We start from the raw sequence: 18,691 nt of genomic DNA, 5'->3' as shown, positions 1-18,691 counted from the left end.
ATTCAAGTTCCTAGAATCAACCCACCCGCGCCTGCAACATGGCTTCATCCCAGAGGTCGCAATCGGGTACGGTCGGGTACGGGTACCCGTTTGCGACCCTGGTGCGGCCGGGTACGGGTAAGGAATCAAAACCCGTTTGCGACCTCTGATGCAAAGTGCAGCATTTGATTGCTACATTAAACTTATTATATTAGAAGTCACGCATGTATTGTACTTCTAGGACATCATTGGAATTTGCACCAGTCAGCTTTCGAGCCCTTCTAGAACACTATTAAATTGAGTACCAGTCCCTCAACTTTATATCCCTTCTAGAACATTCAAACCTACATGTCACCCAGTAGATGAGCATTTCCAGAACATCATTCATCTTTCCATGAGTCACTCGGCTTTCGAGAACATCATTGGAATGTATGCGCCACCGTGGCGAGATGTTAACACCGACGCCTGGTATGGAGGAGGTGGTGGGATCGATGCCAACCCTGACACCTGCGTGTTTGGAGTTGATATCTTCTCCCCATGGTCGCATGGATTTTTATTTGGGTCCTGCTGTTTTTCCCTACACATTTAGAAACACGCGTTTAGCTGTATTTGGTCGCGACAAATTTCTGCATGCTAAGCCACTTCGCTGAGCTATCGTTTGAGGGCCAGGTCGCTTCTGAGAAAGAGCTAATACAGCTCAGTGGGCTTTACCTGGTAAAATAAAAAAAAAACAATAGGTTAGTTTTTAGTTAATATCACTCAGGTTTCAAACCGTTCTGCTCACTCAACTCTCCGACCCTTCTAGAACAGCGTCTGAACTACCATCAGTAACTCGGCTTTGCAGACCGTCTCTAACTTCAAATTGACATCAGGCAATCAGGTCTTCAACACCTTGTATAGAAACGTCATTAGAACTGTTTAACACGTAGGATTTCGCGACTAATAGTATCCATAATAGAGGTATTTTTTAGATTAGATTCCGTAATTATAAATGTGTCGTTAAACCCGCCACCACCCGACACAGCCAATTATTAAGGGTTGTCACGTAAACAGAACATGCCAATTCGTTACTAGTACAGCACAGACATATATTTTTTTCTCCACAAATCTGGCTCTCGCCTGATGATGCTTGTTGTAATTACCGGCGAAACTTCGTACTCAAATTGTAAATGTTGTGGATTTACTCTCCAACACACCGGCGTGCTGTACTCGTAACGAATTGATACGTTCTGATCACGTGACGAACCTTACTAATTGGCTGGGTCGGGTGGTGGCGGCGGGTTTAACGACACATTTACATTTACCCCCCCAAAAAACCCTCTATTGTGGATCATTAGAACCCAACCACCATCGCTCCATCACACAGGCGCGCTCCACGTGTTTGTCATTGAATGAATGTATTGGTGGGATGTGGGGCCGTCCATAAATGACGTCACGCACCTAGGGGGGTGGGTCAGACATTTGTGACGATGTGTGACGAGGGGGGGGGGGTTGAGAAATGTGACGTCACATAAAAACGCGCTACTTTAAATAAATATAGACAAAACGTTCTACTTAATTAAATAGACTTTTTAATAAATGTTTTCTCCTACAACATCAGAGTGCAGCGCCACATTAAATACGCACTACAATGACAATAGTTTAAAGCGATTTGAAGCATATTCTTGTTTTTTTCGGTAAAGTCACGTAGAAGGGAAATCATAAAATAAAAAAAATGTAAAACAATATTTTATTATTTCCCTTGTACGTGACTTTACCGAAAGAACCAATAAAATGAATCAAAATTTCGATTTGAAGCATGTTTTATATTGGGGGGGGGGGGCAGAGCTTTGTGACGTCATATTTGAGGAGGAGGAGGGGGGGTGACTCTTTGTGACGCCATGTGACGACGACGAGGAGGGGTCAAAAATCGTCCAAAATCGCGTGACGTCATTATGAACGGCCCACTGTGGTGAGTGATTGGCAGTGGGAGTGCAGGAGATGCCGAGCGCTCTCGCGTTTCTAAAACTCCGATGACGACGACGGCGGCTGCGGCGGCGCGTGCGTTGCTAAGGGGAACCCACGGGTGGTTGATGGCTCTTGCTAAGGGGGGGGGGGGTGTTGCTAAGGGGGGGGGGGGCGCGGCAGCGGTCGTCAAGGCAGTATCAATGGAGGCTTATCCCGACGTGAAAGTGCATTGATGTGTCGGTGGACGTCTGTGCCGGTCGTCGTCGTTGTTGTTGCTGCTATCGTTCTCCTTTCGTTCGGGTCGCTCGGCTGAACAATGGTGAAGCAGACGATTCAGATTTACGCGCGGCTTAAACCTGCGAGGAAGAACGCTGCTGGGGTGAGGGGAGCTCTCGCAGAACCGACACACACCGTGCATGTACTAACACTGTACATGTACTAACACTGTAATAGTACTAACACTGTAATAGTACTAATACTGTACTAACACTATCACTGTACCAGTACTAACACTGTACCAGTACTAACACTGTAATAGTACTAACACTGACAATACTAACACTATCACTGTAACAGTATTAATACTGTACATGTACTAACACTGTAACAGTACTAACACAGTACTAACACAATTACCATACCAGTACTAACACTATCACTGTACCAGTACTAAAACTGTAACAGTACTAACACTGTAACTCAACTAACACTGTGACAGTACTAACACTAACACTGTACCAGTACTAACACTGTAACAGTACTAACACTAACTCAACTAACACTATAACAGTACTAACACTGTGACAGTACTAACACTATTACCGTACTAACATTGTAACAGTACTAACACTGTAACTTAACTAACACTGTAACAGTACTAACACTGTGACAGTACTAACACTGTAACTTAACTAACACTGTAACAGTACTAACACTGTGACAGTACTAACACTATTACCGTACTAACACTGTACCAGTACTAACACTGTAACAGTACTAACACTATTACCGTACCAGTACTAACACTATCACTGTTCCAGTACTAACACTGTAACTCAACTAACACTAACAGTACGATCACTCAGTACTAACTCTATCAGCACTAACACGGTTGGCGACGTTTAACATACTGCACATATTACACACACACATGCTTAACAGTACCAACACAACAACAGCCCTAACACTAACATGACTTATACTACAGCAATACAAACACTATAAAAGTACGTACTTTATTCACACGATAACAACACTATAACGCCATTACAAAACTGAAGCTAACAGCTCGTTACACTATCACACGAACACTTATATAAATTATTACACTAACACCACAACAGTGCAGTTCTAACAACACTATCCAAGTACAGATTATTGTTCTCAGGATTGGCATATTTATTTTATCCTGGAGTAATCCGATGAGCTATAAAGCGTCTTTTCACAGATGTCCAATCGTTGTAAAACTATAGCAGTACGAACACAAGCCTATATAACATGAGGACACTACAACATCAGACCGACACTCCTATACAAGACAAACGCTGTAACACAAAACGAACACTTTAACACAGTACTAACATCGTAACACAAATCCCACACAACAGGGGCACACACACTACACTAACAAAACAATAACTTTACCACACAACACAAACACGACCAGCACAGCACTGACCCTACACTGACAGCAGACAATCACTGGCTGTAACCCTACTCCCGTTCTTACCCCTGACCCCAAACATGACCCTGACACTATTCCCGTCCCCGAGCTAACCCACTCGTTTAACCCCAGCCCTATTCTCAGCCACAACTCAAATCCTGCCTCTAACCATCACTGCTTCGCTCACACTGTCCCTTTATCTAACCTTTAAGCATGATCAGCCCCAACCCTAGCTAACCCTATATACCAAATCCCAACCGCAAACATGGAACATTGTATTTATGCTCTTTATGGCCGCGTCTCTGTGTTTTAAAGGGCTATATGTGTGCCGTAAATTTCGGAGCAGCTGCCTTGTTGGATATAACAAAGACAACAATGTTTGCTAGATGACATGAGTTGTATTATTAACAAGCACTTTCCACGCATTTGTGCGGGGTATAACTTAAGTGCATTGCAAGCGATATGGATTTCATGCTATTCGTTTCCCAGTAATTGGTGATTTAATTGCACAATGTGCCAGTTGTCCAATGAGAACCATGAACTTATTGGCTTACTACACTTTATTCACTCAGGATAATGGATGGAATTGTACACTTTTTGTCCGATAAAGAGATTTGAAATCGAGAAAACATGTTTACACGTGTTAACATGTTTACCAGGTGCTACTTTTACAAAAAGCCTTGGAAAGTATTGCCGCCTGACAGCTCCCTCGCATTTGAAATGTTTGGAAAGCTCCACCTGCACATTTTAGTTGAACCCCTTACCAGAGAATAAAGCTTCTATCGCACTTTTCAGCAACACTAGGAGGCACAGGTACAGAGGTCAACGATTTAGCTGATAGGATTTCTTGAGGCCTGCTTCCTGTGAGGATGTGTATGTTCCCCACATATGTAGTGCACACCTCCATGTCAAAAATAAACTCATGCATGATGATGTGCATTCCTTTAAATGAACTCGCATTACTCACATACGTTTTTTAAATGACATTTAGCCATGTGTCCCGTTTTAACATTTTTTGGGAATGGTGTTCTTGAAAAAAAGTTACTTAGATTTGATAATGTGATGCACAGAACAAATACTTGCTTTTGTTATTTTCACCGCACATGGATTTTACATGTATTTTTTTTGGCAGTGTCCCTGCCAGTGTACATTTTAATTATTAAATATGCAGTGAACAGAATGGCAAACAGTTTGTCAACTATTCTCGCTTCACACAGCCACATCACTAAATTACAAATATTTAAAGGTACTCCATGAGGAGGGATACAAATGATATGTAGTGGTAATAACCTGTCGGTAAATTATTATCCTTAGTACATTTATTATACAGTCATCCACATAGAATAATTTTACAATGGGTGATGTCTGATGTGTTTGACACAGCTTTACTCGGTGGAAGAGGATGACGGGAGGACTCCACTGTTGGAGTTTGTGGTGCCTAGGGACCTGGCCGAAGGCTTTGTCAACAACAAAAGAGAGAGTTACAAATTTCAGTAAGCTCAAACACGCGCCCGAACGCACCATGTCTTAAATCTGATAGCAGACCATGTGAGCAGACCTGGGATATTCAGTATTTGGCCCATGGGCCTCATGCAGCATGCAAAACATTCACAGCTGTTATTGCGTTGGTAATTGTAAAATGTTTCCAAGTCTGAAAAAATACATACTGCTTTACAACGGTATGACTGCATAGATACACGTCAAGTTTTTATGTCCATCCACTGTTGGATGAGGGCCTTCCCATGCCAAGCTGGTCATCGGTATTATATCGCCACACTTCACGTTGATATGCACATGTACAATTGGAATAAGAGCAGAGCCACTCAAGTATTTGTTGAACATAAACGTATAAGTATTGCAATCAAGAGTATTGCTATAATTTGTTTTCTGATGTATTTTCAGTAATACTAATTATCATTTAAGTTAACTTACCCATAACGTGCATAGTTATATATTAGTAGTCTAAAACGTTAATGTGATTTCTTGCTCAAATGAGCATTGAGGCAGTGCTCAACTGAAATTGACAGCCCTGAGCCACGAGTAGAAATTCCACATTGTTTTGGTGGAGTGAATCTATCCATAGGATAACTACTGTTGAATCTCCCACAATGTGGTATTCATTATGAACCCTGGATGGATGATAGGTAGAGTCAACCCCCAACCAGGATTTGAATTATACATCTTCCAGTTAGCTGCTAACTCTGCCACTGCGCTACCTGCAAATAAATAACCAAATGTCATGACAACACAAATATATATTTAAAAATAAATAATTGCACCATGTGTACCTCTGACTCATGTATTTTTTTCGTTTTTTTAATGGAAAACTATGTTCAGATTCAAGAAAATTTTTGATCAGCAAGCAAAACAAGAAGAAATCTTTGAAACAATTGCCAGGCCTGTTGCTGACAGGTATGTGCCAGAAGCCCTGGGATTATGGGGGTTAAGTAAACATCTCGCATATTCTTAAACATTTTAACCAATGCATTCCGGTTAACATTTTATTCTGTACAACAGTGGTTCTAAAACTTCAGTCAATACCTTATTCACGTTAAATTTACAAATATTTCCCATTCACACTTTGTGGGCAATGATACACTGTGCTGTGTCTGTTTATCCTGTATTGTAATGTGTGTTTTTTTGTTTCAGTACATCTTTAGATACATTTTGAGGTTTGTCTGGCCAAGTAAGCTCCAACATATATCTGCTGTAGCTGTTTCATAAGAAAAACACATTTTTAATCCATTAGTTTGATGTACACTTATAAACCATATTTTGCTATGGCCAAATTGGTAAAGAGAAGCTTTCAAACACATAAAAAATTGCAACAGTCTTATTGCCACCCACGTTCTATGTAAGGATCTGTGGGGTTTGTCCTTTGGCACTTAGAGCTCTGGACACTGTCAGTGTGCTTTCAGGCTACAATGGGACCATCTTTGCTTACGGCCAGACTGGCAGCGGCAAGACGTTCACCATCACAGGAGGGGCTGAACGTTTTGCAGACCGGGGCATCATTCCCAGGATACTTGGCTACCTATTTGAGCAATTCCAGAAGGTAGGGCCAATGTGTGCCATGGCCAGCATGCAGCACCCGTTTAAGATACATTTAGTTGTCTAAAATTAATTGTGACATGTGCGTATGTAATGCATGATCAATTATAATTTTTTCCAAGACGCTACAAACACAGCACTCTACATTATGTGCTGAAAAAAAGTAGCTCAAGCAACTCCATGTATGCTATAGATTAGTGTTCAATTTCCATAGTGTTAATTTAAATTAACATTCTCAAACACTACCGTATTAAACTATTGTGCATTTTATGAGTAACATAGTACCTTTTTCCCAAACAGGACACTAACAGAGTGTACACAGCTCACATTTCCTACCTGGAGATCTACAATGAGAATGGCTACGATTTGTTAAATCCTCGACACGAAGCCTCAAAACTGGAAGACCTTCCGTAAGTGCATATTTGGCTGTAATGCTTGTATCAGCCCACAGTATGGCCTATAATGTTCGTCGATTTAGAGAGTACTTATACACGTGTCCCTTGGGTCCCACAGGACATTTTAGTGCCTATAATTAGATACGGTTGATTTTTTTATTCTTCCAAGACAAGCCCTAAAATCCTGTAATTGAAATGACAGCTGGGTGACTGAGAAGGATAAATCCCTTTCATCAGAATAATGTATCTGAGACCTCTTAATCATTTGTGCAAACCTGCCATTAGGGGCAAAACGACTGCAAATGTGTAAATTCAATTCTGGTAGCCGTTATGACTCTTGAAGTATAATGGATGTTGTGGTAGTTTCTGCCTTCATTACTCAACACATAAACTACAAAAACAATTACAGAGTAAAATCTGCATTTTCATACTCTCAATATAAAATGCTTTATTTAAAAAAATGTGTTATTTACAAATAACACACGTTACAGTAGTTATTTCTGTATGTCTGTGTCTGGACAGAAAAGTGACACTTATGGAGGACACAGAACAAATTGTGCATCTGAAGAACCTCTCACTGCACCAGGCTAGCAGTCAGGAGGAAGCCCTCAACCTGCTGTTCTTGGGTGACACTAATCGCATGATTGCCGAGGTGCTACGAATTCCCAACGATTACTACGAGTTAATTTCAGAGAATCATAAATGCTGAATGTTGTCTTTTGTAAAAAAAAAATTGGAGTTTTCATGAAATAAAAACTATTCCATATAATAGTTCATAGCTGACTGCTATATAATTGCACCTTTGTGAGGATATCTATGTTTAATGGCCATTATTAAATATTTCGGTTGGCCAGACACCAATGAACCAGGCGTCCACACGCTCGCACTGCATCTTCACACTGCACGTGTGTGGGAGGGAGCCTGGCTCCACCACTTTGTGCCGCTCCAAGCTACACCTCGTCGACCTGGCGGGTTCCGAGCGTGTTTCCAAGACCGGCGTGGGTGGCATACTGCTCACTGAAGCCAAGTACATCAACCTTTCCCTGCACTACCTAGAGCAGGTGCGCCTGCACGTGGCCGGTATTGCTCATTCTGCATCACAGCAAATATTTTAACTCAAAAAACGTATTAACTCTTTATTACACCTTCGACAGTGCTGTTAGTTCCACTTGGTGTTTTAGGCCTGTGTCTGTGCTCAGCAACTTTGATAAAAAAAAAACTTTTATATATAGAATTCCAGATATATTGCTGATTATGCAAGATAAATATATTTCATGTAACTTCATACTAAAATTGCCTTGAACTTGTTTTTGTTTAAAAAAACACAATAAAGAAGTCAGTAGCGATGTTTTGTGACCTTGCGTGTGGGGAGCAGCTCTTTGCTTATCTGAAAGTATGACAATAACTCAAAGTGATGTCGCCAGGTGATAATAGCGCTGTCGGAGAAAAACCGCTCGCACGTTCCTTACCGCAACTCCATGATGACATCGGTGCTGAGAGATAGCCTGGGTGGCAACTGCATGACAACCATGATCGCCACTCTGGCTGTGGACAAGCGCAACATTGATGTATGCCCCTTTGTACTCAACACATTGCACCTTCAAACCATAATGGTCACTTAATGACTTTAAATTCAAGTAAATGCAATAAAAACGCGTAGCTGCAGAGATAACATTTTTCACAAACGTTACAACATATTCTGTGTTTCAAGAGAAGTGTAATGACATTATTTTTTATTTTACAGGAATCCATTTCTACTTGTCGATTTGCTCAGAGAGTAGCTCTTATAAAGAATGAAGCTATACTAAATGAAGAAGTCGATCCGAGGCTGGTAAGGTTTATTAAATTAGGAGGACATTGACAAATTAATGCAAAACAATGTCTGAAATGCCTTCTGATTGTTCAGCTGTGTTCTCTAGTTAGGCCTTTGTAACAATACGTCTAGACAACAGAGTTATCGTGCTTCACTGCATTATTTATGACTTATGAAGGCATAGTGTGTGCAATGACATCACATGCTTTCAGAACATGCGTTTTTGTTTGCATGAAATATACATATTCTGGAAAAATGGCTGAGCTGATGTAGATAGAATATGGGGGAGAAAAACGCCCAGGTTAGCCATATAAAGCAAATTGGTGTTTTAAAGTAAAAACCAGCCACAATAAACCACAATTCCAGACAATATACTTTATAATTTATCTTTTTCTTTGTCATACAGAAATGTGGTTTATGAACTGCAGTGTAACGAGTCATTTTTCATAACAGTCTTAAGCAGCTGCATAGTGTTATTATCCAGGAAGTAAATCATGGTTAGGGAATTAATGTAAATATTAGCAAAACGGTAGCGCCACCGGTGAGAAGGGCTTAAGCTAAACTGCAGACCCTTACCTGCTGTGAGCATGTGAATGGGAAGGAAGCGTCTACCTCAGGCATGCAGTGGCACCTCTGGTCCAGGCTGACATAGAGCTCACTTCAGGATAACGCATTAAACACCCACGATGCACATCCAATGCAATTCCATCCCATTTCAAAATATATGGCTGTGTTTTTATTCTTACATAATATTTAAAATTCCTTCACATTATCCACATTATACACATTGCATGGCAAGCAGGATTGGAAAATGTTATAATTGCATACATCTGTGATTTGAAACAAGCAATGCGTTGATAATATTTACACAGAATAGAATAAATAATTGATCAAACCTACATACAACCAATACTCATTGCCCTCTACAACTTCTTCCCCGCAGGTAATTGTGCGTCTCAAGAAGGAGATACAGCAACTAAGGGATGAGTTGGCTCTGGTGACAGGACAGCCACGCACAGAGGACCTGGATGCTGTGGAACTGCAGCAGTATGTGACCAGACATGATGTTAACACTGGAGTTGGCAGCAGAATTAAGGGTCACATAGTGGTTGCAGTCAATGAGAGGGCCCTAGATTTTGTTTGTTCTCTTGAGTTCCCAGCATTATGCCGTTTTATAACAGTTAGGTTGATTAAATAGTAATAGTGTTACTGGGTAGGTTATCGCGGTTGTACTGCATAGCTTTCTGATGTGTTAGGACATCATGCCGATCCACACACGGTACAACCACAAAACACATCAGAGAGCTGTGTCATCTTGGTTTTGTGATCGGGCTTCTGAGTAACAACTGTCATTGATAAATCTATAATTTTTTCTTGACGTCTTTTTATAATCAATATTTATTCCAATTTATTTTTGTTTTAGTACTGTTCAAGTCATTAAAATGAGTAGCATCTTATTTAGCAAATTTTACTTTAGATTTTCTATGCTGATATAACTCAAGTGGTGTAAACCTATAACAAAAGTACTATTGCAAAGCGATCACTTAACAATTTACTACCTTTTTCAAAAATGATGGGGCGCAAGTGCCTCCGTTACGCTTCCACTAAGAGTAAATTACAATCGGACTCTGAAAGAGATGTTGAAACACTTACTAATTCGTTTAGCAAGCTTCACCTATGGTGTCTTTAGCATTTCGGCTTTGCAGTGTGATAATGCATTTTCCAGTAGTTTACCCACCCATGGATACCATACTATTAATGCAGAACAATATTTACGTTTTGTATGTAAAGCCCTGTAAAGAGAAGATAACATTTATTAAAGATGCACATTTATTTTTTTTACCTCACAAAATAATTTACATACAAGTTTGGGTAAAACATACGTATCGAATATATGCTTGTAGCTTACAAAGGCCCTCATGATAAAATTTGCTTTAAATTATGGTTTCATACACCTGGTATTTTATTCCAATGTGTATAATATACCTGCTATTATAACAATCCACTTGAAATGCTGTAAGATTGAATACATCCTCAATCTTTATACAAATTAAGCGTATATAATAATTTTAAAATGTTCCCCTTCACCAAACAGACAAATCTGATTAAATGTTATCCATCATCTATTTAAACATTTACTTTTGATAATGAGCTCTTTCAAATTAATATCGAATTTTATTTTAGCTCACCTTTCCAAACAATAGATGCTGAATATTAAGCTTTAAGTTTACCATGATGTAAATTACAAAATTGATTCAAAACACCAGTTAACAAATAAATAAGTTGTAATGGTATTCTTTAGGTCTTTCGGTAAAGTCACGAAGATAGGTTGAAAGAAAATAACAAAAAACTACGACGTTTCGATCACAACACAAGCGATCGTCATCAGCAGGAGAAAAGAGGAAAGCTGCTGAGGCAGACTGTTTTAAAGGTTTAAAATGGGTGTAGCCCAAGGGTCAAGTTGTAATGGCTTGTCTATACATTTAAACCCTATCCTAGCCCTTGCGCAATAAACTTGCACACGATCTTAGCCGTCACCTTAAAAGAACCTATCCCAAAATGCTGCGAAATCCAAACAACCTTATGGAACAATTTTGACATTGATTAAATGCCATAGACAAGTGGGCTGCCATCCGTCAGACTAATGTGCACTGCTGTACCCTTAGGCTGGAGGAAATGGTGAGGGGTTACGTGGAGGACGCTGATGCAGACGCCTCCCTGGAAGTGGGGGCTGACATGCGCAAGATCCATCACTGCTTCAGTCTCCTAAAGGTGCCTGAAGGGCAGGGAGGGCGCTCACTGGGTTTCCTTGGACACAGTGGCGAGGCGTTGACTACCTCGCCTGGTATGCCAGAGGTCGTGGGTTCGATTCTAACCCTGATTCCTGTATTTTTGGAGTTTGCACGTTCTCCACGTGGTCGTGTGGATTTTTATCCGGGTCTTCCGGTTTTTCCCTCCATTTAAAAAACATGCTATTCAAGTATTTGGCTGATATACATTTCCACGTGAAAAGCCACTTCATTGAGCTATCATTTGTGATAGCCAGGTCGCTTCTGACAAAGAGCTATATAGCTCAGTGGGCATTACCTCGTAAAATAAAATAAAAAATAGTTAGAGTTTGGTTTAGCTTTTTGAGGCCTATTGCGATTTCTACACTATTTAATGTTGAGTTGTGCCCCGAAGAGGGCTTGCCAGTACAAATAGCATTCATCTCTGCTTAAGTGGCATATCACTCAATTTTGTGTCGTTAAGATATAATAATATGGAAGACAATATGTTTTCTGGAATATTATGGAAGATATAATAGTTTGCTGGGGGATTCAAAGCATAGCGCACCAAACGTGGATTAAAGTTTCCTAATATTTGGTTTTAACGAAAATAATGTTGTGTTTTTTGCTAATGTAATTTGAGCTGACGTTATTTCTACATCTGTTCTCAAGAGTGGTGATTCAATAAAGTACACAATCATTTGTTTTATAATTATTATAATTTGCCTTGACTTAATTGGTGAGTTTCATGTGGGAGTAATTTTTTGGCAATTAGGCTCAAGGGAGTGAACTTTTATGTTGAAAGCACATACAGTGGGTGCGACATAGGTTTTCTCATGTGCTGGGCTTTGTAGATTTACAGCATGTACAATGCATGATTCATTTACGATGCTAACCTGCACAGGTGCTTCCTAACATCACTTTCCTTTCTTTATGTGTGTGGATGTCATGGATAGCGGCACATTCGGCAGGGAAGGGCGTCCTCTGGTGGATCGGAACGGGAAAATCCCAGCAAGAAGAACGATGATCCGGGTAGCGAAAGTGATATCCGGAGGCTGAAAGAACTCGTTCAACAGAGAGACAATGAAATCAGTATCCTTCCAATGCTGTGCAACTCCATTGCGGCATATCGTTATAATCACTGCATAGCGTTAAGTTAAATCTTATGACCAAATAACTTTGAATGTACCTGATATTGTCAGATCTTGGAAGCTAACTAGCATTCATCCTGGATAGTGCTTGGAAGGGCGACCACCATGGACAACAGGTTGTCATAGGTGACATAAGGGCAGTACATTAAAATTAGTTGTTGTACTTTATCATGCCCCAATATTTAAGGTCTCTGACTTCACCAGCCACGCTGACGAGTGTGGTAAAGTATAGTTAAACAACCCAGACCATCTGTCTGGATTGGGGAAGTTTGCTCATCCATCAGTGGATTAACAAATGGGCTGTAGATGTATGTGATACAGTTACAATGACTGTGATTGCTATACAGTATTGAAGTAAACAAAGCATGATAAAGTCACATTTCACTAAAACTTGGCCACAGTTTTTCAGTCTAATGCAGACACACTTGCTCCTCCAAATGGTTTTGTGGTGTTTCACTACTACGCTGTGCTCAGACGTTCTCGTCAGCATGCTGAAGAAGGAGCGCAAGCATGTGCAGGATGTGGGGCGACAGCTGCAGGCCCTGACAGGCGAGCGGGATGGAGGCCCCAAGGTCGACGGGCAACGGGAGACGGTGGCTGGCTACGATAAAGAGTCAGAATGGGTCCCAGCACAGTCACGAGACCACTACATGTCATCTTCCTCCAGTTTCAATGGGAAAAATTCTGCCAGTACATCAGCAACAAATGGAATGCAGCGTAAGACACATTTCACATGTCTATATAGCCTTATTTTTAGTCCACTTCTATATGAGGGCCTTCCCATGCCATTCAGTTGTGTGGGTTATTTGATGTTGATCAGAGCAGGTTGGTGAAGCAGATACATTTCAGCAAGGCAATATTCCAGCATTGCACTAAAAGTGTGCCATGTCCTCCAGTGATGTTTAATGTGATGAAGTAATATTCAAAGTATTAATATTCACCAGCTGGAACCATCAACCTTATCCATAATGTAAAATACTGTATTGAAAAAGGTTCATAAAAAAGTAATTTCAAGGAATTTGAAGGTAAAATGTATTTAAGTGTTTCTTCATTAACATATTTTTTTTGTTCTTTGGAGCCAGTGGTGTATGGGGAGAAGTCAACTGGACGAAAGGAGGCATTTGACATTTTTAGGCGAGACTATGCTGACAACATAACAATAGAAGACAACAAGTACATCCTCAAACAGAGGTACATCTTCCTCCTTACAAGAGTAAAATAATAATTGGTGGAAACGTGTTTCAATCTGTGATAAATGTATCTCTCTGTGTGCATTGCGCAGATATGCAGAAGCCAAGGCTTTAGGGGAGACCGTGAACCAAGCAAGGTCAAAGATAAGTAAGTCAGTCATAGTTTTGCTGTGGCAGATGAACTACTGAGGACATTGATGTGATGACATTCCTAAGTTTGCCTCTTATGATGATAATATTTTGAGGGTCTTTATGTGTATCGTGTTGGTAAAACAGTTTGTTGCAGTACAGTTAAATTTTAAGACGATTTAAAAAATGTCTTTACAGATCAGCTGAAATCTCAAATCGATCACAGACGAATGCAGAGGGCAGCTCAAGGTACAAGTGTTAGTCTACTTCCTAAAATACCTGTGCATTCATATTATGAAGCCACACACAATACAATTCTGCTCACAGGCGACTTATTTGTTAAGCTTGTAGGAATCCAGAGTGCTCCCTTGTCTAGATGGGCATCTTTCTCACTGAAAATGGCTCTTCGCATTCTTCCACAGGAGTGAGCAAAGCTTTGCCTGGGGTTGACGAGTCAGACCCAGTGGAGGAAGACCTGCGAGCGCGTATTGAGGGGGAAAAGAGCAGGTCTGGTCTTTTTCGAGTATTACAAGATCCTTCCAAACCTTGTGTGCTGATAATTTATCCTTCTGTTTTTTGCATATGACTGACTGGCTCTCTATATAAAATAAATGTCTCCTGCTTCTGTACAGGATTTTGAGATGCGGTTGCATTTAGATGCTGTACAAATCTAGATAATATTGTAATTCATGTGAGATAACCATATTTTTCGGCTTTAGATGGGTACATTGAATTATTGAAAATCTCTTGAAATAAAAGTTAAAACGTTTACACTTTATATAATTACAACATATAATTAACTTAATTTACAATTGAAAGTATCAAATTGTCCATTTGCTTTGAACATATAATCAGCATGTATTCATGTATTTGCTGGGAGTGCAACTAGCCATGTATATGAAGGTCAACAATTACCCTTGCAGTTTGTGAACTACATAAATGGTCTGGGATAACAGGGTACTCGAACCCACCAGCCCAATGACTTAAGTTGATGTGACTCTCAGATCGGGTTGTAAGAGTGTACTTATTTTTGCACAGCTATAAGGAGGCGTTCACTCGCCTGAAGGTGCTGAAAACGGAGATTGAGCACCTGCAGCACCTGCTAGAGAAGGCGAAACTCAAGCTGCAGAGAGACTTTGACGACTGGTGGGCAGGGGAGGTCGCTCGCAGGGTGAGCGCAAAATATCGCATTTATAAAGCAACCGGAGACGAAGAGTGACGCAACGATCCGTTCAATCAGTGGCGTGGTTATTGAGTGTGCAGATGTTGCAACTGCACCAGGGCCCATGGGCCAGTGGAGACCAGGTGCCAGGCTATGCACCAAGGGCCCATGCTAACTATGCTACGTCACTACGTTCATTCCTAAAAACTCAACGCACACTACACATTTTATAGCACACCTCAAAATATACTAATTAATCACAATCTTGGCACAGATATTGGCAAGCTTTTCTTCTTTTAATTATAGTGTACATACACATAGGTAGATTTACTTATGCATTCACTCATAAAAAATGCCACTAAATATAAATGTTGCTTAAAGGTAAAATATGATCTCATTATGCAGAATGTTGGTAATCTTGTAAGAAAACATAGTTAATGTAGTCGTTTAATAGTCTAATATTACTTATTTATTCAATAAAGCCTGTGTGTCAAGACTTTTTCAGAATTGTCCCGCATTTGGATATTTGGCCAATGTCTTTTTGAAGAAGTGCCCAGAAAAAACCCACATACTTCTTGAGTGCCTTGCAGCCTATTGGTTTTAGAAGTCCCACATGTTTATGCGATCCACCAATATTTGCCTGCATAGTGTTGGTTAACACAAACGTGCCACATGACGCTTACCATACCGTAACTTAAAGTGGCACGTCTCAGAGTATGCCTGTGGTGTGATTCTGCGTTTTAGGCTGTGTCAAGCCAGGGGAACCAGGCTAGGAGAGCAGCCATTCCGTGTGGCAGTGGAGGCGACCCATACAACCAATCTGCCAACAGGTACCCAGCACTAGAAAAGCCACATTCAAAAGTGTAACCACGTGATGCAAACCTGCGTGTTGGATAGCTATTCTAGTATTGTGAACATTTCAGAAAAAAAACACTGGGTTTATTTTTCTGGGCCGGGATACTTATTCACAACAGTTACCGGTGGCTGTTGCGAGTAATGAATTTGATTGTTAACAAATGCAATGGTTGTGTCTGTGTATTGGGTGTTTTACAGAAGCAGTGCAAGTAGCAGGTTCAGCTCTGCAAGCTCCACATTGTCGATAGCACCAAGTGCATCTCAGCACTCCTCTTTTACTAGGTGACAGCAGGACCTCTTGTGAAAATTAGTTTTGGTATGGGGTTAATCAACTGAAAGCTTCAGAAAATGCTTCGGAAACAATATATTATACATATAGTACGCTGTGTGCAACACTGGGTAGACTACGTGGATTTACATTCAAGTAAAAAAATATTAGTTTTTAATGAAAGGCTTGTTAAAATTGTCACTAATTATTAGTTTGTTACAAAAATAATAAATTATCTCCCAAAATATACCAGTGCCGCTTTTGATAAAAGCCAAGTGTGCCCCTATTTTTGTATTTTAGATTTTTATTTTGCACACCATTACAGAATAATAAATCTATTCAGTTAATTTGTGTGACAATAGTTTTTTTTTATTTTCGGACATCGAATGGAAATTTAAATCAAGAAGCAGAATTGATTTTAATCTGAACCGAGTGCAGTTTCACTTCAATAACTTTTGCTCGCACTTACAGTGAAAATTAGTGAACACCGACCTGTCCTGCCGGTTTAGTTATTTTTTTTGTATTAACATCAATACAGTACTCATTGGTTCTTTCGGTAAAGTCACGTAGGTAGAAAAAATGATAGATCACGACGTTTCAATCGCAACAACAATCGCTTGTTGTTGCGATTGAAACGTATTGATCTATTATTTTTTATACCTACTTGACTTTACCGAAAGAACCAAAGAGTATGGATTCCTGCAGTCACGAAAGCTTCAAATCAAAATCAATACAGTATCCAGTAAGTCGATACTTATACATTTATAATTCCTACAACTGCACATTTCCAACAAGCAGAACTCGAGAACTAAGTGTTTTTATATTTGTATTCACTCTCACAGGTGAGGAAAAATTTAAGTTTTGAAAACAAATTTTGATTGCAACATTTCGTTTACTTTCTTCCTGATAAAAATGTAACTCGAACAGCTCTTACGATAAAAGTGATTTACATAAACATTTTCGATTAAATACATTCAATACAATCTTAGATAGTTTTTTTTCATTAAATGTAATGTTTATGAGCCCGTCATATGACGTGCAATTACACGAGTTATGCCATAGTTGTGCTGACGAGTGTCCGATGCACCATGCAGGTCAATTGAGGCCCCGGGTTCCACCATCCCACTGACGGGTGACAGCAAGATCGACGCAGACATCCTGGCATTCGTGCAGGCACGCCAAAAGCTCACACATGGAAAAGGTGAGCACGTGCCATGGCTTTGTCGACTCACAAGTAATCTATTTTTGGATTGAACCGTTTTGGCAAGCCAATCTAACAAGTATTTGTGTTGTCGCCTCAGACCAAATTTCTCGGAATATTCCCGATCTGGTCAGATCTCGGACGCTAAACAACGTTGACCACCATGCGTGAAACAGGTGTTATAGGCTGCTGTAAGGCTATTTTGTGGGTGGCAGAGCACAATGGAGCAAAATCAAACGTTGAGCTGTACTTCTTTGCTCATGCATCTACCCGAACCAACTTCACCCTACCCACACTGACCAGTGTATTGAAGTATGGTCAAATAAATCAAATGGCGAGGGGAGTGGATTGACACAGGGTCGGCTATATATGAATATTATTTTAAAGTGAAAAAATTATTTATCAGCATCTACCAAATTGTATTGTTTTTTTTTCAGCTCAAGAACACAGGTGACGAAAATGCCCCAGATTCAAGTGGGCTCACCATCACGAACCCAGACCAGCTCGATACAGCACTTATCCACGAGACGTCCACACATCCAGCCATCATTTTTAGTTGGCAACCACAACATTTATACTGTATGGACATATTTATGGCGTAAAAAAATACATGGTTTAAAAGTCAGTAATGTATTATCATTTCAAATGTATGTATTGTGATCACCTACAATAGTACTAAAGTGTTCCTTTTTATATCACGCACATGACTCGTTAGGTCCTTGAATAGTTGTAAGATACGTTGCCTTTAAGTGAGAACAAAAGCTGTAAACTGGTCGAGTCGGTAAATGTATGTCTAAAACAAAAGTCTAGGTCACATACTTGTGCTGTGTATTTTTGATACTGTATAGTGTTATAAGAACTATGTCATGTTATAACAGTACATTATAAAAAAAATTATCCCTGAAGGGCAAAACACAATCTGGACAGATTTGTTTTCTTCCCTCCTAGTTCCACAATGAAATTCTGTGTTCTGCAACCATTATTCACGGACATGGCACAACTGCATTAGCAGCTGAAGCCCAATGGCCCACATTTTTGTGCCATGTGACTTGCATTACAGATGGAAATGTTTTTAATACAGCATGACGGACCACACAAAGGTTTCTGGTGTTTTTTGTT

General features: G+C 40.1%; 1 protein-coding gene across 3 annotated transcripts; it reads left to right on the top strand.

The window, feature by feature from the left end:
* The first annotated feature begins 2,097 nt into the window (after positions 1 to 2,097).
* KIF6 (kinesin family member 6) lies at positions 2,098 to 18,671 on the top strand. Of its 3 annotated transcripts, none has more exons than XM_078596144.1 (22): positions 2,098 to 2,305; positions 4,973 to 5,082; positions 5,927 to 6,001; positions 6,497 to 6,644; positions 6,941 to 7,050; positions 7,558 to 7,687; positions 7,890 to 8,096; positions 8,460 to 8,603; positions 8,780 to 8,866; positions 9,792 to 9,895; positions 11,515 to 11,620; positions 12,573 to 12,708; positions 13,242 to 13,484; positions 13,850 to 13,958; positions 14,050 to 14,105; positions 14,285 to 14,335; positions 14,509 to 14,593; positions 15,125 to 15,257; positions 15,993 to 16,078; positions 16,302 to 16,385; positions 17,466 to 17,572; positions 18,010 to 18,671. In XM_078596144.1, the coding sequence occupies exons 1-22, from the start codon at positions 2,243 to 2,245 to the stop codon at positions 18,024 to 18,026; spliced, it is 2,391 nt and encodes a 796-aa protein (XP_078452270.1). In that variant the 5' UTR covers positions 2,098 to 2,242; the 3' UTR covers positions 18,027 to 18,671. The 3 variants fall into 3 exon arrangements, with proteins under 3 accessions (XP_078452270.1, XP_078452272.1, XP_078452271.1); XM_078596145.1 differs by having other exon boundaries at positions 2,109 to 2,305; positions 6,508 to 6,644; XM_078596146.1 differs by lacking the exon at positions 18,010 to 18,671 and having other exon boundaries at positions 15,949 to 16,078; positions 17,466 to 17,571.
* Positions 18,672 to 18,691: the final 20 nt, after the last annotated feature.

The sequence above is a fragment of the Lampetra planeri genome, chromosome 7 (genome assembly GCF_965212315.1).
Source record: "Lampetra planeri chromosome 7, kcLamPlan1.2.h2, whole genome shotgun sequence".
NCBI classification, from domain to species: Eukaryota; Metazoa; Chordata; class Hyperoartia; order Petromyzontiformes; family Petromyzontidae; genus Lampetra; species Lampetra planeri.
The sequence above is the reverse complement of the archived record's forward strand: the minus strand, read 5'-3'. Positions and strand labels throughout refer to the sequence as shown.